The following is a 24,187-nucleotide window of genomic DNA, read 5'->3' as shown; positions in this document are numbered from 1 at the left end:
TAGGTACCTTGTTTTCGTATAACTAACTATTTATGCAGCGCACGCCACGGAAGCTCTCCGATGAGACGATTTGTGCCAATTTAATTCAAATTATTACAATTTTCGTAGGGATCTCTAATTTTTTTGAAAATATAATATTACCTATGTTACTCGCTGATAATATAGCTTTCTATAGGTGAAAGAATTTTTAAAATCGGTTCAGTATTTTTTGGGTTTATTCATTAAGTACAAACAAACAATCAAATCTTTCCTCAACCTTTCCTCTTTATAATAATTAGTATAGAAGTATATTTAAATATTATCGTGTGCGCGTTTACTATTCGTGTTGTTTGTGATGGCGATGGGGCGTCGGAGTTTTGGTTGTGCCGAAACAGCTTGTATTCAAGGCCGATTCTAGTGTTCCGTACTCAACAGTAAAGAACGGTAGGTAAATAGGTACCACGTGGGATCATATCGACGTCGGTTCGTGTGTCACAGCAGTTTTATTCAAAAACTTGTCGCCTGGCAACTCAGTCGACGGCGACCGTTAGAATCTGTGATTTGTATGGAAGTTGCAGAGTCTATACGCACGGAGTTGCGGCGACTAGGTGCGCATAGACACAGCGACTTCCATTCCATATTTAAATTACAGTATTCTTGAGTTGCCCGTCGACTGAGTTGCCGGGCAACTATCGACCGTGCGCGTGCGTTGGCTCAAAAACAAAAGATATTTAGGTATATGAAATGGTCACACCCACTGACTAATCACAATCATACAGAGAGCATCCTATATTAGCTAGGACGCCACCTCACAGCTTGGTTTGTCGCATATACGGTTCACGGAACACTTATACGCACAAAAAAGCACGCACTTGTCAAGTTTTTATTTCTGACCGGTTTTTACTTTTTACTTTTAGTACGGTCCAACCGAACGACGCGCGCGCTTGTTGTTGCTACGTATTAAAACGGCTTTCTATCTGATCAAGTCACATTTTTTTTTATTAGAAAAGGTGATTAAAAACTGTGTATTAACCTATTAAATAAAAACATAAGTAAGTACATAATTATATAATGCGTTTTCAAAGTGAGTTATAACAAAAGCAACTGTATAAACTTATATAATCGAAGTAAACAATGTGTTTGGGAATACACCGTTATTTCAAGTTTTTTTTTTAAAGAATACTAACCCAGTTTCATTGCTGACTAATAGAATAGAATAGAATATTATATTTTATTCAAGTAGACTTATTACAAGTGCTTTTGAATCGTTAACTAGTTTAATTTACCACTGGTTTGGAATGCCGTTCCTACCGAGAAGAACCAGCGAGAAACTCGGCGGTTGCTCTTTTCAAGTGATCAATTATTGACAATATTATTATACCATACTGTACAAGCAATTGCAGCCCCGTGCATTGCTGGAGCGAGTCAAATCCAAACTTTCTTATCATTTACTCCCCTTTCTCCTCCAATTAAGCGTAAAGCTTGTGCTAGGAGTAGGTACGACAATAGTGCAACGGGTGGGATTTGAACCGGCGACCTTTCGGTTTTCAGTCCACTCCTTTAACCGTTGAGCTATCGAGGTTCTCAACATCCATGTTTTAGCAAATTCAATATATTGTTCTAATTAAGTACTGTAATTTCAAATGTTCCGTCTTTGTTACTTTATTCCATTTGTAACGTTTTTTCGCTTTGTTTGTAGTAGTTTGTACCTACTAGTGATGTACCGAATATTCGCATTCGCATTCGCGGATATTCGCATTTTCGCATTCGCTTTCCGCGAAATTACTGCGAATATAAAAACATAATATAGGTATATTACCGTGTGGCGTGCTGGAACGTCTATCGGTTGTACGAACTGTTGTGCTCAACCCATTGCCACTTTAGCAACCCGTTGAGCTAGTAGGTATATACCTACTTACTCAACGTTACTCTAGTTCTCCTACGGATCTCGTCATTTTCGATTCGATCACGTAGAGAAACTTCAAGCATAGCTCTCTCTATCGCCCTCTGAGTGACTCTGAGCTTTCTTATGAGGCATAGGTTTAGGCTTCATGTGAGCATACCTACTCGAAACTAAATGTTAGGATTACACATCTCTCAACATGATCTCAACACGAAGACCATTAATTAATGTCAATTTTATTTTCCGGTACGCCCGGGGCGCTTTGAATCAACACAAAAAATAACTATGGTTTTGTATGCCATAACTCTTCCAGCGTACTTGTATTTTCAATTTCAGTGGTTTCAAGCTTTGTAGAGCGTTGTCTCTGTCACTCATACCCATATGACGTTTTGTCGGTCTCAAGTCTCAACGACCGAGACAGTGCTCTACAAATCTGCTATCTCCTTCTATAGATCGATGTTCATCACTTTTGGCCGCGTACCGTACCTACCTACCTACTTGAAATGTCAAACTTTTAAATTCGTGATTTCTTTAAAGCCCTACTTATTTTTTGCGTAGACACGTAATTTGATAATAACAGTTATATTTAAATCAAGTAACCAAATAGACCAAATCAAATTACGAAGTAGGTAGGTAGTTAGGTACCTGTCTAGTATTATTACCTACTGTAATGATAAAAATATTCGGTCGAATAGGCCTACCTATCTGTTGTTTTGCAATAATTATTTAACCTGAGGAGGATAAAAATATGATTTTCCGTGCATGTAGGTACAACATATACCTACCTACCTACTTATTATATTTTCATATATTTTTTGAATGAAAATATTACAATAAAACTTAAAGCTAGCCTATATAATTATAATCAATATACCTAATTATAATTTTTATAGTGTTTTTACCTACACTTCAAGGAAATTTCTAAATATTTTTAATCAAAAATTTCGGACGGGCGTTGTCGGTGGTAATAAGTTTGATAGACCAAATTACTACCCGGTCGAGCTAAGTTTGCACCTCGCGTCTATTAAAAATTAAAAAAAAATTAAATACTCAACAAGTGGCAGATAAAAATTCGTAGTACGTGTATCAGTGACAAAGATGAGAACATACACGTACCTTACCTACTACCAGAGATTATATTATATTAATATATTATCTCTGCCTACTACGAATTTTTGTCTGCCACTTGTTGAGTTTTTAATTTTTAATCGACGCGAGGTGCAAACTTAGCTTGACCGGGTTTATAAGTTAGGAAGTAGGTACCTAGGTTATATTATTTTATTTTATTTATTAAATTAACTAACGGCTACTTACACTAATACATTTAAAAAAAAACTTAATTCTGAAAATATTACTTACTAAATGTAGTCGCCAATTATTATAAGTTAATACAACATTTACAAACATTTATGTGACAAAATAAAAATACAACACTACCTACCGTAATTATAAAAAAAAATGGTCGAATAGGCCTACCTATCTGTATCCTGTTGTTTGTTTTTCAATAATTATTTAACCTAATGAGATAAAAATATGATTTTCCGTGTAGGTACTTATACCTAGGCTAAAAAAGCTGTGATAGCCTAGTGGTTAGAACGTCCGCCTCCTGATCGGAGGTCGGGGGTTCGATCCCGGGCACGCACCACTAACTTTTCGGAGTTATGTGCGTTTTTAAAACAATTAAATATCACTTGCTTTAACGGTGAAGGAAAACATCGTGAGGAAACCTGCATGCCTGAGAGTTCTCCATATTCTCAAAGGTGTGTGAAGTCTGCCAATCCGCATCGGGCCAGTGTGGCAGACTATGGCCCAAACCATTCTCACTCTGAGAGGAGACCCGTGCTCAGTAGCGGGCCGATAATGGGTTGATTATCAATCGATACCTACCTAAACTATAGTTGGAGCTGAGGTATCTAACTAAATAATTCATCATCATGATCAACCCATTATCGGCCCGCTACTGAGCACGGGTCTCCTCTCAGAGTGAGAAGGAACTGATTGATTTCTATTAAGTACCTACTACATAGTTTTTGTCCGCGACTTTACGCGACGTAAAAGAAGTTTTCCTAAGGAGGTATTTATTAAGCACCTATGCCGTGGCAAGTTTTTTCCTGGGATATTTTGTCCTTTGTCTCTAGGATACAAGCTGACTCTATGTCTGATAAGTTCAGTGGTAGAGCATTGAATAAATAAATAAATAAATAAAAATCTTTTTTATTCGAATAAACTTTTACAAGTACTTTCGAATTGAATTGAAAAAGTAAAGGGCAGACCACCGAGTATAAATGTCTGTGGGGCAGACACACTTTCGCATATCCTTGAATGGATTTGGATGGCAAACTATGGGCCTCATAAGAAAGCTCAGAGTCACTCAGCGGGCGATGGAGAGAGCTATGCTTGGAGTTTCTCTACGTGATCAAATCAGAAATGAAAATATCCGTAGGAGAACTAGAGTAACCGAGATAGCTCAACGGGTTGCGAAGCGAAGCTGAAGTGACAATGGGCAGGGCACATAGTTCGTAAAACCGACAGACGTTGGGGTCCCAAGGTGCTGGAATGGCGACCTCGCACCGGAAGACGCAGCGTTGGACGTCGATGTCGTCCGTCCACTAGGTGGACGGACGACATCAGATGAGTCGCAGGGAGCCGCTGGATTCAGTTGGCGCAAGCCCGTGGCGTGTGGAAGTCCCTACAATTTAAGAGATCTATGTCCAGCAGTGGACGTCGCGTCGGTCGGTCGATCTGTCGGTTGATGATGATGATGATGATGATGATGAGAATGGATTGTAGGTACCTACTCTAGCTATCTATAATGTGGCCCAAAAAATGTGTGGTTTGGTTCCAGCAACGCACAAGACTGCAAATACTATTTTATACATGGCATAATCTTGTACCTATATCAAATATTTGAAAAGAGCAACCGCCGAGTTTCTTGCTGGTTCTTCTCGGTAGGAAAGGCATTCCGAACCAGTGGTAGATGCATCCGACTATTCGTAAGTACTTGTAAAAGTTTATACGAATAAAAAAGATTTTTATTTTATTTTTTATTTTATAATGCAGGTATAGATTGTGGACCATTAAGACAACGCAGATTCCTTATCAAGCTATTAAAAATAAATTAAAACATAATAAGCAAATTGATTTATGATGAGTTCTTAGAGAAGACTATAATTAGTATTTGGTCTCTTGTAAATTATTAGAACTGGTCCCAAAAATCTATGTGTAATCTAGAATTTACTGACGCAGTGGTGAGCGCTGTGGTCTTATGTAGGAGGCCCAGAGATGGCCATGGGATTTTTAAGGCGAGTCACCGAAGAAGCGGGCAGCGCGGCTTTGAAGTAAACCGCTTGGCAACGTTCAAATTCTGTGTTTCAAACGTTAAATTTGAATTTAATATATTATAGAAGTCCTGTTGAAAACCAAAGTTGAGCAGGTGCTCTGTAGTACTTAAAGACATATTTCCATGTAAAAACTATGTGCCAAGTCAGAAATTTTAGTATTAAATACCTAATTCGTTTTAGACTTTTATTTTAGCTTCTTTCAAGATTTTATTTGATCGAGTGAAGTACTTCCTATTGTGTATCAAATTAGCACATTCCTAAGACAATGTCTTTAGGTATATTGTATATTTTTAGCAAGGCCTTAATTTAATAGTGAATACATAAAACATTTGATCTAGCGAACCAGTTTTTTCCGCTTAGCCTCAGTGACTCGCCTGTAAGTTAACACGCATGATATCGCGGCTATCTACTTTGCATATAAATATTTAGACACAGAGAAAGTGAGCGCAATATAATTTATTCGGTAGGTAGGTATAGTACGCGACAGTTCGAGATGGTAATCGGGGAGGGAACGCCCCGCACATCCACACAGCCCCCCCCCCCCCAGGTGCGGATGTGCAGGGCGTCCCCCCGCCTCATACCCCGATTCCCACCTCGACTTTTTACTATACCTACCTGTTACCTATAGCAAAAACTTTTGGAAAAGCGATGCGATTTGCTCGGCGTTGCTTCAGATATTCTGAGGAATGGTTTTTCCGCATGTAGTTCATCATTATCATCATCATCATCAATCAACCTATCACCGGCCCACTATAACTGAGGCCCGGTCTCTTCTCAGAATGGGAATGGCTCGTGCCGCTTTCACTCATTTACTTATGCACTGCGCATTGCGCATACCTACAGTTAGGGTTGCCAGGCGTCCGGATTAAGCCGGACATAGGTAGGCTTTTTGATTGCGTGTCCGGCCAAAATAAACGGTGTCCGGCTTGTCCGGCTTTCTAATTTCGCAAACGAGCGTGGCCGAGCGCAGGCGAGTCGACTGTCGGTCGCTCCCGCAGGCGGCAGTGCTGCCTGACAACAAGATTTATGACAATAATAAAAAAAGCTTGATTTTACATACAATTTTTTAGTCGTACCTATTAATACTAAGCCATCAAATCCTCAATAATGTAGGGTGTCCGGCCTTTCTACCCAAATGTCCGGCCAAACTGGCTGGTCTGTCCGGCTATAAGGTTTGGCGACCTGGCAACCCTACCTACAGTCCGTTCACTATAACTTTTCCCCTGCCGTCAATGTTGGCACCATTGCTTTGTTTGCTTTATTCCTGAGCTTAGGGTTTATTATTGTGTGATTTACAATGGTGCCAATATATAACGTCAGGGGAAAAGTTATAGTGAACGGACTGTATAGGTACCTACGCGACAGGTCGAGAATCGAGATCGCATTTGGCGTAGGTATGAGACGGGGGCACGCTCCGCACTCCCGCACATCACCTGCGCTCGCACACACCGGGTTAGCGCGGGGGCTGTGCGGGTGTGCGGAGCGTTCCCTCCCCGATTGCCATTTCGACCTTTCGCGTACCTATCTACTGCATATTTAGCAACTTTCAACTTAGGTAATTTGTAATCTTGAGTTTAGTATAATTACCTAGCCGGTTTTGTTGACAGATTCATCACAATGCTGGAATTTAGCAAGTGTTGCTTCTGCGTGCCGCTGAGGACCGGCTGCTTGATTCTCGGTTACATAAATCTGGTAAATATTTTCTTTACTAGCGACCCGCACCGGCTTCTAGGGTGCAATTCAGAGTTGTAATTTATCGTCAAGAGCAACGTACCTAGGTATTAGTTCAAGTCCATGGCTATCAGATTACACAGCACTTTTAGTTGTCAATGTCAAAGTTTTATCATTAACTAGCTGCGCCGGCGAACTTCGTACCGCCTAACAGTCGATTCTTTTTCAGGCCATTTTTAAAATTTTTCTTCAAGGAATATTATAAAAAAAGAATTAGCGAAATCGGTTCAGCTGTTCTCGAGTTTTGCGATCAGCAACACATTTAGCGATTTATTTTTATACATAGAGAAGACTACTTTTAGGGTCTTTAAAATGTTGTAATTTACTATGTTGAAAATAAATAAAAATCATGTTTTTTTTTAATTACTTGGATAGTTTTAATTATTGCAAACTTGAAATTCGGCAGCATTCGTCAAGCAGCAGCTGGATTGCTTCAACGTTGACGTGGTACTGGTGGTGAAGCCTATGTTCGTGGGCTTCGGCAAACTTGGTGATAACGTTCTGGACGTAATCAATTTGAAGGTCCCGATGAACATATCGTCATTTCTGATGTACCAGGGTGCATTTTAAATTGCTAGTTAATAAATAAATCGTGCTTAATTTGCTTACAGGTGGCGTCGGCAATCCTCGCGATCCTCTTTATAGTCGGCTTGAGTGCAATTTCACAGAACGACGATGCCAACAAAAACTCTGTTGGAACGTTCGTAGGCGTCACAGTGGTGACGCTGCTGCTTGTGCTGGCCCTACTGACCTTCTCCATATTGCTGGTCGTTGGATTGCATAAGGTACGAGGTTTTACCATGCTTTCTACCTAGAGGCAGATTTTTTTTTATTTTTTTTTATTCAGATACAAGGTAGCCCTTGACTGCAATCTCACCTGATGGTAAGTGATGATGCAGTCTAAGATGATAGCGCGTTAACCTGGAAGAGGTATGGCAGTTTTAATTAAACCCATAGGCCATACCCCTTTGGTTTCTATACGGCATCGAACCGGAACGCTAAATCGCTTGGCGGCACGGCTTTGCCGGTAGGGTGGTAACTAGCCACGGCCGAAGCCTCCCACCAGACCAGACCAGAAATTTAGAAATTATAAAATTCCAAACCCCTGCCAGGAATCGAACCCGGGACCGGCCACTAATAAGACCTCAGCGCTCACCACTGCGCCAGGGAGGTCGTCGAAAGATTATCCCTAAGGCCAACTAGACACGTGCCTAGGGGCGCGAGGTTACGAAGGGGCGCGCGCGATCATGTAGAGTTCCTGGCCTACCTAATTATCAAAATAATATTACCAAGTAATATTATTTTGGAGTGACCGAAACTGGCTCTTCTTTAGTATAACAAAGTGTCGTGACGTGATGTTCTTTACTTGTTCAAATAAATATTATAAACACCAACAACAAATAATTAAATAAAGCGGAAGGGGTGTACTAATTCTATTAAATAAAGTAAATACACATAGAAGATTAAATAAGTTGGTACTTATGGATTTATGTATATTGAAAACTAAAGTGTATTCGTTCCTTTTTAGGAAAAGAAAACATATGTCAAGGCGTTCTTGATATACGACTTGGTGTTCATTGTCTTATACGCCATATTGTACGTGATAAAGATTGCAACCCTGCCCTACGACCTGGGGTACATCCTCAGCACTTTGGCCGAGATATGTAAGTAGCCTCTATAATATTACCTATAATATTATAAGCTGTGGTAGCCTAGTGGTTAGGACGTCCGCCTTCCAATCGGAGGTCGGGGGTTCGATCCCGGGCACGCACCTCTAACTTTTATGTGCGTTTTTAAGTAATTAAAATATCACTTGCTTTAACGGTGAAGGAAAACATCGTGAGGAAACCTGCATACCTGAGAGTTCTCCATAATGTTCTCAAAGGTGTGTGAAGTCTGCCAATCCGCACTTGGCCAGCGTGGTAGACTATGGCCAAAACCCTTCTCACTCTGAGAGGAGACCTGTGCTCTGTAGTGAGCCGGTGATGGGTTGATCATGATGATGATGATGATAATATTACCGTGATCTGTGCTCTATTTATTAGAGCCTCAATAGCTCAACCGGTAAAGGAGTGGACCGAAAGGTGGACGGTTCAAACCCCGCCCGTTCACTATTGTCGTACCTACTCCTAGCACAAGCCTGACGCTCAGCAGGGCTATGCTGTATCTTTGAAAGTTTTCGTTAGACTTTGAGTCCAGTTGGAAATCCATGAAATTTAGGTCACGTGATTTTGTATTCCGTATCGCATGCGTGGATAACTAGTTACGAATATCTAACATTTGGCAGTTGGCCAACATTAACATACTAGCGTATTTTATCGACTTTATATGGCTAAATTAAATATCTCTGCCTGACAGGAAGCGTAGTAGAAATGTAAGACTTTTTAATTTGTACGACTTACACTAGTTTTCAATTATTATCTATGGACATTTGACATTGACATTACGAGTTACGACCTAATGTTTGTTTTGATAAACAGACTTATTTTAATTTTTAGCTGATGTTTTCTTAATTTGATCTACGGTTTTGTTTTGAAAAGTAAGTGAAAAACATATTAATGTAGAATAACTATGACTATACTGTAGAATACCGGTATTCGTGAGTGATTTTGTTGTGTACAGTAGCTTAATATTAGTTCTTCAGCATAGAACTTGAATGTGAGTCATGAATTGCCCATTTTAACTGACTTCTTGCCTTTATAGATGGCTACATACAACTAGAAGGGTGTCGGTCCGACAGTTCGAACTCTTAGTAGAGTTCGCAGACCCAACGGGACTTGTCCATACGTGCTTGAGGGCCTCTGGAGAACCACTGCTCGACAAACCGTTGCCCTCCAGCTAATCGCTGTTGGAGGTGTGTCCAAGGACAAAACTGCCGAACATTGGCAAAGAGTGAGTTATTTTTACCTATTAGTACCTATTTAAAAAACATGCTAGTCATTTCATAGGTAGGTTTCACATTATAATACTGGATGTCATACTTACATCGCATGCTGCAGTTTATGTTATGTCACCTTACCTATAACATTAGATCCTAAAATTAACCACAAGTAACCTGTCTATTGTGAAATATAAATTTTTTGAATATCAATATCAATGTACGGATGGTGTGTGATTTTGATGCACACATGCAGATAAGCATAAGCTACTTAATTAACCTTTGATATAAATATATGAAAAAAAAGCTGACTGACTGATCTATCAATGCTCAGCTTAAACTACTGGACGGATTGGCCTGAAATTTGGCATGCAGATGGCTAGTGTGATGTAGACATCCGCTAAGATGTTGGAAAATTCAATCCCTACGGGGGTGAACTAGGGGTTTATAATTTGTGTAGTCCACGCGGACGAAGTCGCAGGCATAAGCTAGTTAATTATAAAGACTAACTAGTTTTATTATTTTCAGGACATACTTAATGCTCGAGACCAACAACAAGAAGTTAAAAAGACAAAGTAAGTATTTAATTTATCATCATACATCCCTTCATATAGATAGCACCTTCATTACTTCTGAGTAAGATTCTCAGTGTGAGATGACCTTGGCCAAGTGTTGATTGGCAGACTTCACACACCACAAAGAACATTATGGAGACATGGCATACAGGTTAAGTTTCCTTTAGTTAGTGAAAAAAAACAACTTTTACTTTTAATAAGTTTATAATATTAAGATTATTGTAATTTTTTTTTACTTTATTAAATCCTTACTTAATATAAACATAAAAGCGCCTGTCAGTCTGTCTGCTAGCTGTTCACTGCCCACCCGTTTAACTGATTTTAACGAAAATTTGTACAGAGGTAGTTTGTGGCTACTTTTGGCCTCGGAAAATAAGAGTCCCAACAGGATTTTAAAAGTCTAACTCCAAGTGGACAAAGTAGCAGGCTTCATCTAGTTGTCATATTATACTTACATTATCATTTTTTTTACTTTTGCGATTGCAAAATCTCATGTTACGTAAAGTTCACCATTTTCATTTCAGTTCAGCAGGATGTGAACCATGCCCAACTGAGCATACCAGTTGGAGACATGGCGGCTAGCCATCGAGGAGCGGCATGCGGCGGCTCTCAATAGAATTGCTAACTGCAAGCAAACTGCAGCTCTAGTCTAGAGCAGCAAACTGAAGCTGAACGAGTGGCTGATGGGGTACCTATCCCAAATCAAAGACAATGCGTGTAGACTTTAGATTTGGAATTCAATCGGCATTTGTTTAGAAATCAAACCTGGGACTTCAGTTAAAGCAATCAGCATTTGCTTAAGAATCGAACCTGGGGCTTAAGGTCACAATTTACTCCTTGTTTAACTGGTACGGGTGGTGCCTTCTATAATACCATAAGGTTATATATTACATTATCCTATTACATACTTATGACTTATTAAATACTGTTACCTATGTCAAAATTTATAACTATAAATTATCAAAGTTAGAATATTAATTATTGTTATGATTGTTACAAGATTTTTTAAATAATAAAATTTAATTGTTTATTTCTTGCTTTTTGAATAAAAAAACACTCCTTAATAATAGGGTTGTATTCAAGAAATGACAAATTTGTTTTTGTACAATAAAAATTTATTTTTAGGGTTCAGTACTCAAAAGATAAAAACGGAGCTCTATTGATGTCATTCTGCTATGTCTGTACGTCCGTTTGTCCGTCCGCATATTACAAACCTGAAATTTTGGTATTTGGTGTTGAACATTAACTAAATCGAATATTGAATTTGAAATTCAATTAAATTATTTACCAGGTTTACACATATGAAAAAGCGGCATGGAATTTTTCCATACCCTAGCATGTGTGGTATCGTTATCTAGAACTCACTGAGTAGACTACAAATATATTATAAAAATCCTGTGGGAACTCTGATTTTCCAGGGTATAATGTAGCCTATGTCCTTCCCAGGGATGTAAGCTATCTCTGTACCAAATTACGTCAAAATCGATTGAGCAGATAGGCCGTGAAAAGCTAGCAAACAGACAGACAGACAGGCACATTCGCATTAATAATGTTAATATGGATTAATTTTTTATCTTAAAAAATAAAGAAATGCAGCACCATCAAAGTTATCAGTTTAAGGATGAGATCTATAGAGCGCACGTTGACTTTGCTCAGACTAAAGACACTGTTAAAACGAGGCAGCGCTATATCACTAGCATATATTATCTGTCTAACTTGAGTCAACATAGTCAAAGTACACACTATAGATTTGAGCCTTAGAGCATTTTTATGGCAGCGTCTATCTCAAAAACCAAACAAAAGTTAGGAATGTGAAATTTCGGTATATTATATACTGAATTTAAACAGCAAAGATAGTAGACATCATGTACAGTTAAGAATTATTAATTTCTACTAGGCCTTCTATGGCAGAGTCTACTACGTTGGTTACTCTGCTTCTTCAAAAGATCTCCTTGATTCCGATTTGATCACATAGAGACACCGAGAGTGTCTCACAGAGAGTGGCATTACCACTTTTGCTTCACCATTTGCTAAACTATGTTGGTTACTCTGATCTTCATCCCTAAAATAATCAATATATTACATACCTGAAAAAAGCTTCCATGCTAATCTATATAATGACAATTTCTGTACATAGGGTGTGCCATAGGATAATGGATATTTTTATCAATAATAATAAACTTATACATATAAAAAGACTAAGTCCTAGGACACACTAAACCACTGGGTTAGGTTCCTTTTATGATGTAGGTACACAGATTTTTGGAAACTCCACCCCTCGCTGATTTTTAAAACTCGCGCGAAGCCGGGGTGGGTCAGCTAGTAGCTGCTATAGTAGGTACATACTGGAAGTATGTGATAGCTTAGTGGTTAAGACGTCTGCCTCCTACTCAGGAGGTCGGGGATTCGATTCTGGGCACACACCTAAACCTTTCAGAGTTATGTGCTTTTTAAGCAATTAAATATCACTTGCTTTAACGGTGAAGAAAAACATCGTGAGGAAACCTGCAGGCCTGAGAGTTCTCCATATCCGCACATGGCCAGCGTGGTAGACTATGGGCTAACCCTTTTCACTCTGAGAAGAGACCCGTGCTCTGTAGTGAGCCGGCGATGGGTTGATCATGATGATGTAATAGAATAATGTGCCACAAGCTAAGGACACCTGTGACATACGTACAAACAAACTGACAGACAGACCGATAGCAGAATGACATTAATAAAGCTCCATTCTTAGCTGTAGCTTCCAGTAGCTTTAGCTGTGCGATGATACAGCTAAGCAGTTAGTCAGACAGCTTTTCTTTCTATATATAGAAGATAATATGCTAATTAGTTTCATGTTATTAACTTACTTTTGCATAACTATTTTCCTTTCCCTTTGGGATGCAGGAAACTAAGTACTTAGTGAGTACTTCCCAAGCATTGAGGTTTGAGTGCATCGGTTACCTCAGACTTCGGCTAAAGGTGGGTTGGGACATTTTATTTAAAATAGATGCCCCCATTGGGCGCTGGTATGTTCCCGTTGCATAAACATGCAGAGCTGCCAGGATCTACAACAAATATTAGTAAATTTTCATGTTAAATTATTAATTTTAATATTTTCCTAACTCCTCAATATACTAAATTGCAGAATTTTATGTTTATTTGTTACTAGATGGTGGATTTAGTTTTTTAACTAATCCCGTGGGAACTCTTTGATGTTCCGAGATAAAGAGTAGCCTATGTTCTTCCCCGGGATGTGCAAGCTAACTCTGTAGGTACCAAATTTCATCAAAATCAATCATCTAATCAATATTAGTATGGAAGTATGGATTTTGTACCCCAGAAAGTTGTAACAATAAAGAGAAAAAGACAGTAAAAGTGGACAGGGAAGCGCTTATTTCTATTAGAGATTTTGACCAGTGACTCTTGGCAGTGTGAGAGGTTGTAAACAGAGTAGAATAGGTACAACAAAAAGTACCTATTCTAAGTAGGTAGGTAAAGGTAAGTAATTTTCTGTTTTGTTGGTTGTTATGAATGTGATAGGTACTTAATTGGAAGCAAAAGCTAATCATTGTCTTACAAAAGATCATAAGTAATTATATTAAATAAATACCTACTTAGTACTTACCTATTTATTAAGCTATGACATGGTTTTGACTAGGACTAGAGTTAAGTACCTAGTACATGAGACTTACTTTTAGTTCATTGCGAACAGCTGTCGAACGGCTTGGAGGTAAGGCTTGAGTTCTTCCAATAATTGCTCAGACAAAAGTTCACAATGAACTCTTCTCTGGCAGCTCCATTGTGTCATATCGCGCAGCCTGCGCCTGTGTATCTGTAGCGCGTTTTGTAATTTGCTGGCGCTGCTCCTCGTCTTGCCCCATCAAAACTTCACGACCCATATTTTAATTAGATACCTAGGTATTATCTACAACATTAACATAACCACAAAATATAAATAATAATTGAACTCACAACACTGAATTATCATATTTATTACCTATTTACTACTAATAGGTACCTAAGTATTACTTTTTTAATAGGTATTTACTAATATTTTTTATCAATTATTTATTAACAAAAAACGGGCTGAATTGAGTCGATGTTGTAATAATCCTTCGAAATTAAAACATCTCTACATTCGTTGAGATTGCTAAAAAATTATTACCTCTATAAAACGGACGGATTATAGTGGAGAGTTTCAAAACACTGGTCCCGACTAGTTGTTAAAACGATCGTTGCCACCTAATAAAGTTTCCAATTACAAACTGTCATTTTTGCTTAGTGAATAGAGTTTTAAAAACTATCGATACGAAAACATACGTGAAAAAGCTGTTTCCGGTTTCTATTACATCCCATTTGTTGAACTGTATTATGGCAACTCAGAATTTCTAAGTCAGTCGTTGTCTGTGGTCTGCACTAAGTGCAACCATGCTTTTGTCGTGTATCCTAATTATTAATAGAAATAGAAATTAAAGTGTCTTTAATATAGAAGGCTGAAGTTTTACTGGCTACAAGAATCCTCCAAGTACACCTATCATGGTTATGGGCCCAGGTCACGCCAGAAGAAATTAAAAAAAAGAAAAGAAAAGAACGCCACGCCGCGAAATGGAGGAACACGACAAAAAGAACAAGTATGGCGTCACGCCATTTGCCGGCTCAAATTATAGTAACTGGTTGTTTAGAATAAAGATTGTATTGCAAGCGCAAAATCTATACAGTTACGTATTTTCGTCAGAATCAGAAGAAAAGCCGGATTCTACGAAGGAAGGAAAATGCATGGACATTCTGGTCCAATGCATTAGTGATACTCATTTGGAAATAATCAAGGAGTGTAAAACGTCAAAAGAATTATTGAAGAAACTTGATGATACTTTTGCAAGGAAAGGTATAGCGTCACAGATAATTACAAGAAAAAGATTGTTAACCCAGAAATATGATGGAGTGGAAGGTCTTGAAAACTATTTCATTGTTTTTGAAAAACTGGTAAGAGAATTAAAAGAATCGGGCGCTCAACCTAGTGAGAGTGAAGTCTGTTGCTACATGTTATTGGCTATGCCTCCGGCATTCCAATATGTAGTTACGGCGATAGAAACCTTAAATAGTTCAGATATTACGTTAGAATTTATTAAGAAAAGATTATTAGATGAAGAAATTAAAAGAATAGGTTTTGGAACTCAAGAGGAGAGTGATGCATTTATATTGAATCAAAGAAAGAAACAGAATAATAAGAAATTTAATAATTCGCCAAGCAGCAGCACCAGCAGTTTCCCATTTAACTGTTATAATTGCGGGAAGCGGGGCCACCGGAAGGCTCAGTGCCGTTTTAGAAAAGCACAAGGCTCAGCTAATATTGTTCAGAAGGAAAGAGAAGATGAGGTTTCCTTTATGACATCTTCAGAAGCATTAGTAACACAGGAAAGTTCCAGAAAAATAGAGTTTATAGTTGATTCTGGGGCTACGGATCATCTGGTTAACAAAAGAGAATATTTTAGTAGGATCGAGAAGTTAGAGACCCCTATTAAAATTAATATTGCCAAGGACGGTGAGGTGTTAAATGCATATGAGTCAGGTGTTATTTATACAAAGGAGGTTAAATTGAAAAATGTGCTGTTTGTGCCAGACCTGCGGTGTAATCTGCTGTCAGTAAATAAAATTGAAAACTCCGGATTTGGGATAACCTTTGAAAATAATAGGTTGACTATTCACAAGAATAACAAAACAATACTAAAAGGTAATAAAATAAATAAGTTATACAGATTAACCCTAAATTTGAAAGATGAAGAATTATGTGCACAGAAAGCTTATAGCATTTCAGAAACTCAGAATGATTGGCATAGAAAACTTGGACATGCTTCAAAAGGAAAGTTAGAAAAAATTGAAGTCTAGAAAACTAATATCTTTTGAAAACTCAAATAAAGAAATATTATGTGAACCTTGTTTAAAGGGAAGACAGACTAGATTGCCATTTGCAGAATATAATTACAAAAGTAAGAGAATTTTAGAAGTTATTCATTCGGATTTGTGCGGTCCAATTAATCCAGCGACATATGGTAACAAGAAATATATTTTAAGTTTTGTTGATGATTACAGCCATTTTACAACAGTCTATTTGTTAGAAAGCAAAACGGAGGTGCTACAGTGTTTCAAGAAATATGTAAATTTGGTAGAAACCCAATTTGATAAGAAAATATCTAGATTTCGGTGCGATAATGGGAAGGAATATGACAACATAGAATTTAAAAGCTATTGCGAAGAAAAGGGAATAAAAATTGAATTTACAATAAGCTACACACCCCAGCAAAACGGGAAGTCAGAAAGATTCAACAGAACTGTTGTAGAAAAGGCAAGAACTTTATTAGCCGACACAAGTTTGGAAAAACAATTATGGGGAGAAGCGGTATACAGTGCTACCTACATAATTAACAGAATTCCAACCAGCAGAGGTGTCATACCTGCTGAGATTTGGTATGGTAGAAGTCCAGATTATTCTAAAATAAAAGCCTTTGGTACTGAGGCATATGTACATATTGGCAAGGAGCACAGAAATGGAAAGTTTGATGTGAAATCAAAGAAGTATTACATGGTTGGCTACTGTGATAATGGATATAGACTCTGGGATTCCGAGCTGAAGAAAATTATTAGAAGTAGAGATGTAATATTTAATGAAAAACCAAGAAGTAACATGGAAACTTTTACATACATAGAAGAAGATGACTTACCATCAAACTTGCCATTGCCTTGTAGAGAAAAGAGCCAGCAAGATCAATCAATAAGTAGTACTGAGGAAAAAAGTACAGGAAAGACATCTACCGAACCTTATCAAGAAATAAATGATACAGAAAGGGAACAGAGACAAAGAAAAAGACCAGTATGGTTAGAAGACTATGAGACATTCCATGCTGCATACATTTCTCAAGAATTTATAAATGATGAACCAAGGACATTACAAGAAGCAGTGGAAAGCGTAGAAAGTGACAGATGGAAAGAAGCAATGGATAGCGAATTGCAGTCACATGAGAAACATCAAACATGGACTATGGTAGAAAGACCAAAGGATAAGGAAGTCATAGAAAGTCGATGGGTATTTCGAAAGAAATCAGATAATAACTACAAAGCCAGGTTAGTGGCAAAAGGTTTCCAGACTTCACAATATGAAGAAACATATGCTCCTGTTGGAAGACTCACAACGTTAAGGTCATTGCTTGTAATTGCAAATCATGACAATCTAAAGATAGAACAGTTGGATGTGAAAACTGCTTTTCTCCATGGCATACTTAAGGAGGAGATATACATGAGTCTACCAGGTCAGCATAATAGTGAAAAAGTGTGCAAACTTAACAAGTCAATTTATGGCTTGAAGCAAAGCCCAAGGTGTTGGAATAAAGTATTCCACGAGTTTATGTGTGCAAACAACTTCAAGTGCTCAGATTATGATAGTTGTTTATACTTATTACAAAACGAAAATGGTGAGATAAGTGTGTATGTGTTTCTGTACGTGGATGACATTTTAATTATGAGTGCATGTGAAGAGAAAATTAAAGACGTTAAGTTTAAACTAGAAAAACAATTTGAAATGGTTAGTTTGGGTCAAGTTCATAAGTTTTTAGGGATAGAAATAGAAAGAGAGTTTTCTAAAGGTATGATTAAAATTCATCAGAAAAGTTATATAGAAAAAGTTCTTACAAAGTTTAACATGAAGGACTGTAAAAGTGTAGCTACTCCTTGTGAAGTTGGACTGAAACTAGAAAAACCAGAAAGTTATACTTGTACCCAGCCTTACCGTGAGTTAATTGGGTGTTTGATATATTTAGTTATTTGTACTAGGCCTGATTTGTCTTTTGCGGTGAGCTATTTTAGTAGGTATCAGAACAATGCATCCGATAAACATTTTACCTACCTGAAAAGAGTTCTGAGATACTTAAAGCAGACGGCAAATTATGGATTAGTGTATAAGAATAAACCATGTAAGAATGTAGCCGAGGGATATTGTGATTCTGACTGGGCAGCTGATGTTGATAGAAAATCAGTGTCAGGTTACTGTTTACTGTTATATGGAAATATTGTACAATGGTCTACTCAAAAACAGAAAACGGTCTCTCTTTCAACTGCCGAATCAGAATATATGGCTCTAAGTATGATAGCACGGGAATCAGTGTGGTTTAAAGGACTTTTGAATAATCTTGAAATTCAATGTGAAAGTATAATTATTTTTGAAGATAACCAGTCTTGTATCCACATAGCTAAAAATAGAGAAAATAGCAAAAGAGTAAAACACATTGATATAAAGCATCATTTTATTAGAAACTTAATAGAACAGAATGTTATTGTATTGGTGTATATTAACACTTCAGAACAAGTTGCAGATGTGTTCACTAAACCGCTGCACAAAAATCTTTTTAATTATTTTAGAACCTGTATGGGAATAGAAGAGTGTTAGTAAATATTAATAGTTATTAGTATTACTCAATTTATTAAATAAATATCGTTTTATTTGTTTACATTATTGGTTGTTTTTTAGATTAAATTGTCAAAACTTAATTGTCAAAGAATATTTTTGTCAAAGATTAAAAAGTATAGAATAACAGAAGGATATAAAAAGTCATAGATTATGAAAGTTGTAAAAGTAAAGTTAGGTAAAAATGTCAGAAAACTAAGATAGTGTGTAGAAGTAAGAGATTGAAGAAATTCAGGGTTGAGGAGGAGTGTTGAACTGTATTATGGCAACTCAGAATTTCTAAGTCAGTCGTTGTCTGTGGTCTGCACTAAGTGCAACCATGCTTTTGTCGTGTATCCTAATTATTAATAGAAATAGAAATTAAAGTGTCTTTAATATAGAAGGCTGAAGTTTTACTGGCTACAAGAATCCTCCAAGTACACCTATCACCATTAATGGCTATGATCGAGAGTCATTGTCTATGACGTCATCTTCGTTAAAAACTGACGTTAGCGAATAGAAAATTTGAGTTTGACATTTAATTATTAGAAATTTTCACGAAATTAGTGTGCCACTGAGATACAGCATAACCCTGGGCGTGGTGGTTACCTAAGTTTCCTTCTCTTTTGCACGTTCTATAATAATTTCTCACATAATATATATTTTTTTCGTTGTACCAAAAACATTTACAGTAAAGAGAAAAAGAGAGTAAAAGTGGACAGGGAAGAACTAATCTCTATGAGAGATCTCTACCAGTGACCCTTGCCAGTGCGAGAGGTTATAAAATTTCCAATGATTACCAAGCTAACACATTTTAAGACCCCAGGGTCTTAAAATTGTATATTGTATTATTAAGAGTGAGTTGATAAGTGAGGCCTTTTGCAGCGGGAAAATTTCTGATCTCATGAGAGACCGGAAAAGGAGATCGCCCGTGAACGGGCCCTCTTTTGTGCGCGTCGTGTCAAAACTTAAATCATTTTTTTTTAAAAGTGTTATTTTTTTACGATTATGTTTGATAACGACTTTTTTCACTCTATTATTAAAAATATTGGCTACTTGGTAGATATTCCTCGCTGTCAATACATAACAAGATTCTTTTGTACAGACAAGTCCTGATGCCCATTTGGACTTATGGCATACAGCTGTGGGGCTGTACCAAAAAAAGTAACATCCAAATCATCCAACGGTTCCAAAACAAAGTACTCAGGAATATTGTAAATGCACCCTGGTACATCAGAAATGATGATATTCATAGGGACCTTCAAATTGAATACGTCCATAAAGTTATCACCAAATCTGCCAAAGCCCACGACTATAGGCTTCACCACCACGTTAACGTTGAAGCAATCCAGCTGCTTGACGTAACGGAGACAGTGAGAAGACTAAAAAGGACCAAACCTTTTGAGTTAGTGTATAGTGATTAGTGATAGTGTACGTAGTGTAAGTGCTGAAAGAACACGTGAACAAAGTGTCATATCTCAAATCAAGAAAGACTAAGATGCGTCAGTGGACAATTTCTTAGTATATAAGATAATTTATAAGTTTAGGTTAAAATAAAATTACTTATTAGTCATACATTAGGCTAGATCGTAATATAATTGAGTAGCTAATTGGCACTCAACAATAAGGAAAAAAAAAATTATTAAAAATATCCACAATTACAGTTAGAATCGTAAACATGCATTTATTTTGAAGAAGTATTAATTAAATATAACCTCAATATCAGCAATATAAAAAATAAGATTTCTTTATAACCAGGGTGAATAAATAGAAATCGTTTGCAGAATATAAAGAGTTAATTATTTGTCTACAAAATAAAATTAAAACCATGGTGACATAACAATTATATTAGGGGGGGGCCAAAGCTCCTAAGAAAATGGGCAATCTCTTTTACTCGGACGAAGTCGCGGGCAACTGCTAGTTAAGTAGGTATTGCGATAAAATATGTCTAAAATTAACGTAGTTTTATTGTTTAGGACTAGCCACATTTGTTAAAACAAGTGTAGGTACTGACTGTGGTCTTCTGTGTTCTTCTTCTGTAAAAATGTTGCTCATTGCATGACGTAATTTACGATTATTATCGGTAGAGCGTATAGTGGCATGCACAAGGTCGACCAATATCGTCCTATTGTTGCAAGACTCACTAAAATCGGCCCACGCGTTTCCGCTCTAGAGCAGCTCAAAGGACCATTTACATAAATTCATACTGGACAACTGCGGACCGTTCGCCGTGAGTTTTTTTAGGGTTCCGTACCCCAAAGGGTAAAACGGTACATTTCTAGTCTACGTGTATTCAAAGGTCGAAGTATCTTTTAATTTTTTACTTCGTATAGGGTAAAAAACGCTACGACGTTCGTCGCGAGATTATCAAGACGCTGGAACAGGAAGCGGGAAGCATTTTTTTTTTAAATTCATTATAGGCGCACGCTTGACCACGATCACACCTGATGGGAAGTGATGATGTGACATAAGATGGGACGCGTTTGCTTAGAAGGTGCCTATTCACTCTTGTTTTAAAGATACCCGGATTATAATTGGCAGGAAACACTGATCTAGGAAGAGTAGTCCAGACCCTAGTCATGCGTATAAGGAATGATGACGCAAAGCGTTTCTTACGCGAAGATGGAACGTTGACGACATAGGGGTGGAAACTCGCCCGGTGTCTTGCGATACGGTGGTAGAAAGGTGAGGGAGGGACAAGATCGAACAGCTCCTGAGCACACAAAACTGACGATTTGGACGCAACCAAAAGTCATGGCCGATTTTTGAAATTTTGTGACTCTCCCATTTCCTTATGTCACGCTCAAATTGTCAGATCAATGAAATGCACACTTTTCTGCATTTAATTAACTTACCTTGTCTGACGCGCTCGAGTAAATCCCAAAATCCCTTCTTGGGCTCCCCTACCATAGTACCTAATTATGACATTTCTTTTTCCTGTTTGATTTTCAGTGCTCAGCGTGTATTTCCTGCTGGTCATCCGTAGCCACTGGGTCACGATGGGCGGAAACAACTTCAATACTGCCTAAGGCGTTCGAAGATCTGAAGCTTGAACCATTTTCCAGAAATGGCTCAGTACCTATAAAATATTTCTAATCTACTTCTCTTATATAATGTACTAGCGACCCGCCCCGGCTTCGCATGGGTGCAACGTAGATACTAATGTGGTGTCATTGAGGTGTCATTGCCTCGGAAACTCTCAAATGAGAGGATTTTTTTCCGACCTAATTCACATTACTTCAATTTCTCTAGGGATCTCTAATTTTTTGAGAATTAAACTATAGCTATAAACCTTCTTCATGAATCACTCTATCTATTGGTGAAAACCGCATTAAAATCTGTTGCGTAGTTTACAAGATCTACGCGTTCATACATACATACATACAGACGCGGGAAGCGACTTTATTTTATACTATGTAGAGACTAGCTTATGCGAGCGTGTTCGTCAGAACATTGCCTGGAAACCTCCTCATTACCATCTCGACCTGTCACGTTCTATAGAACCAATCAATAGGTAATAAATGAGTTTTTTTGCAATCATTTTAGTTTTGATTACTGAGTTAGCGAATCACCCCGCAGGCCGCAGGGCGTCGATGAGCATAATCATCAGACACAATGGACCCTTAATTAATTATTAATAGATATTTTAATGTACCCACCTAGTTAAAAATTACGTATACATTAAGTTTTCGCCATTTTGTTAGTTATAGGTATAAGATCATTGCTTTTTTTAATAAATTCTAATACAATTCATATATCTACTTATTTCCTCTGCCTTGTCTGCCCGTTTTTAGGGTTCCGTACCTCAAAAGGAAAAACTGAACCCTTATAGGATCACTTTGTTGTCTGTCTGTCGGTCTGTCTGTCTGTCAGCGGGCTGTATCACGAGAACCGACACAGAAAGTGTGTGTGTTTCTATTGCCGCTATAACAACAGATATAAAATTTAAAAATGGTCCCCATGAAAATTTATTTTAAGTGTTATTTCTTGTACGGATGGTACGGAACCCTTCGAGTGTGAGTGCGAGTCGCACTTGACTGATTTTTATAGGTAGGTAAGACATTGTAAGTAGGTAAAAGTATGTCTTCGTATAAATTGTAATTAATATACAAGAAAACAAGATCTAACAATGATGGATGAAAAACTGGATGTCATTAAAAATAGATTTTCCCCTCGCGCCCTCTAGTGGAAAATATAGGAGCAGTCTAAAAGGGTCATTCACCTAAACGTGGGAGTTTCGGCAGTCATTGATTAAAACTGCCGCCTTCCCGACGCCGGAGTGCGGCAATGAATATAACAATTACAGAAGGGTCACTACAGTACAGACCGTTCACTATAAGGGTGCTTGTCCACTGAAGCGGAGCGAAGCAGAGATGTGTTAAGCAGACCAATCAGATTGTCGGTAAATAACGTGATAATTTTATTCCGTCATCTGATAAAACTGATTGGTCAACTATATACGTCTCCGCTCCGCTCAGCTTCAGTGGATAGGAACCCTTAAGGTCCGTACGCAGCTGAGCTGCGCTGCGCTACACTTCACTGTCGCTCATCTTGCGAAGTTGTTGCACATACACGAACGGGTATAGAGGTGACGCGCAAGCGACGCGAGCTGCCGCTTACTGTAGTTATAGTGCGATAGGTACCGACAAGCGGCCTGAAGTGACGCGCCCTGCAGTGCAACGCAGCGCAGCTCAAGTGCGTACACAAAGTCAAAGTCAAAGTCAAATGATTTATTCAAAATAATAAATTACTCTTTTTGATAGTCGGATGATGGATTTGTAAGATATAGTGGTGATAATTATTACGCAAACTTAAAACTAAAGCTACGAGGGTTCCAAACGCGCGTCTGAGAAGAGCCCACAACAAACTCACATCTTAATTACTTGTCTGCTTCGGTCACGTTGGCACCTTTGCAAATCACACAACAATAAAATCTAAGTTCTAACGAATAAGGGCGAGGCCACAACACTGCGGTGCGACATCGCATCGCAAAAACGATGTCGCATCGTAATGCGATGCGTTGACGCAACGCCATCGTTTACGGCATCGTAAGAAAAAACTCTGACCATCAATTTCTAGTGAGCCATGGAACGCACTACACGTATCATAGGAAGTCCACTTGCGTTAAGAGTAAGACGCATCAAGAAAATCTCACACAGCACAGAATGGCACACAGACAGGTGTGGACAAAAGTTTGATAAAAGTTGCCTATGTCCAGTGGCGTGCACAGTGTTTGAAGCCAGGGTAGGCATTAGTTAGGTAGGAACCTATTTACTGGCAGGTCATCTTGAAAAATATGCATTGAGCTATTACAACTGGGGTAAGCAGTGCATTTATGCCTCTATGACCTGCACGCCACTGCCT

At 38.0% G+C, this 24,187-nt stretch overlaps 1 protein-coding gene and 2 long non-coding RNA genes across 4 annotated transcripts; 2 read left to right on the top strand and 1 right to left on the bottom strand.

Moving 5' to 3' along the window:
* Window positions 1-329: 329 nt before the first annotated feature.
* LOC117989661 (uncharacterized) lies at window positions 330-22,576 on the top strand. 2 transcript variants are annotated; one of them, XM_069504040.1, is made up of 5 exons: window positions 330-989; window positions 6,831-6,915; window positions 7,566-7,739; window positions 8,483-8,618; window positions 21,776-22,576. In XM_069504040.1, exons 2-5 carry the CDS (start codon window positions 6,841-6,843, stop codon window positions 21,850-21,852), a joined length of 462 nt encoding a protein of 153 aa, XP_069360141.1. In that variant the 5' UTR covers window positions 330-989; window positions 6,831-6,840; the 3' UTR covers window positions 21,853-22,576. The 2 variants fall into 2 exon arrangements, with proteins under 2 accessions (XP_069360141.1, XP_069360140.1); XM_069504039.1 differs by having other exon boundaries at window positions 332-1,031.
* Window positions 9,112-11,692, top strand: LOC138403452 (uncharacterized). Its single transcript, XR_011237712.1, has 4 exons — window positions 9,112-9,493; window positions 9,658-9,846; window positions 10,361-10,407; window positions 10,932-11,692. It is a non-coding gene; the product is annotated as an uncharacterized lncRNA (long non-coding RNA).
* LOC138403449 (uncharacterized) lies at window positions 11,730-14,545 on the bottom strand. The gene is made up of 3 exons (XR_011237708.1): window positions 14,082-14,545; window positions 13,257-13,454; window positions 11,730-12,469 (listed from the first exon to the last, which is right to left on the bottom strand). It is a non-coding gene; the product is annotated as an uncharacterized lncRNA (long non-coding RNA).
* Window positions 22,577-24,187: the final 1,611 nt, after the last annotated feature.

This window comes from Maniola hyperantus, chromosome 16 (assembly GCF_902806685.2).
Source record: "Maniola hyperantus chromosome 16, iAphHyp1.2, whole genome shotgun sequence".
NCBI lineage: Eukaryota > Metazoa > Arthropoda > Insecta > Lepidoptera > Nymphalidae > Maniola > Maniola hyperantus.
Note: the sequence above shows the minus strand (reverse complement) of the source record. Positions and strands in the feature narration are given on the sequence as shown.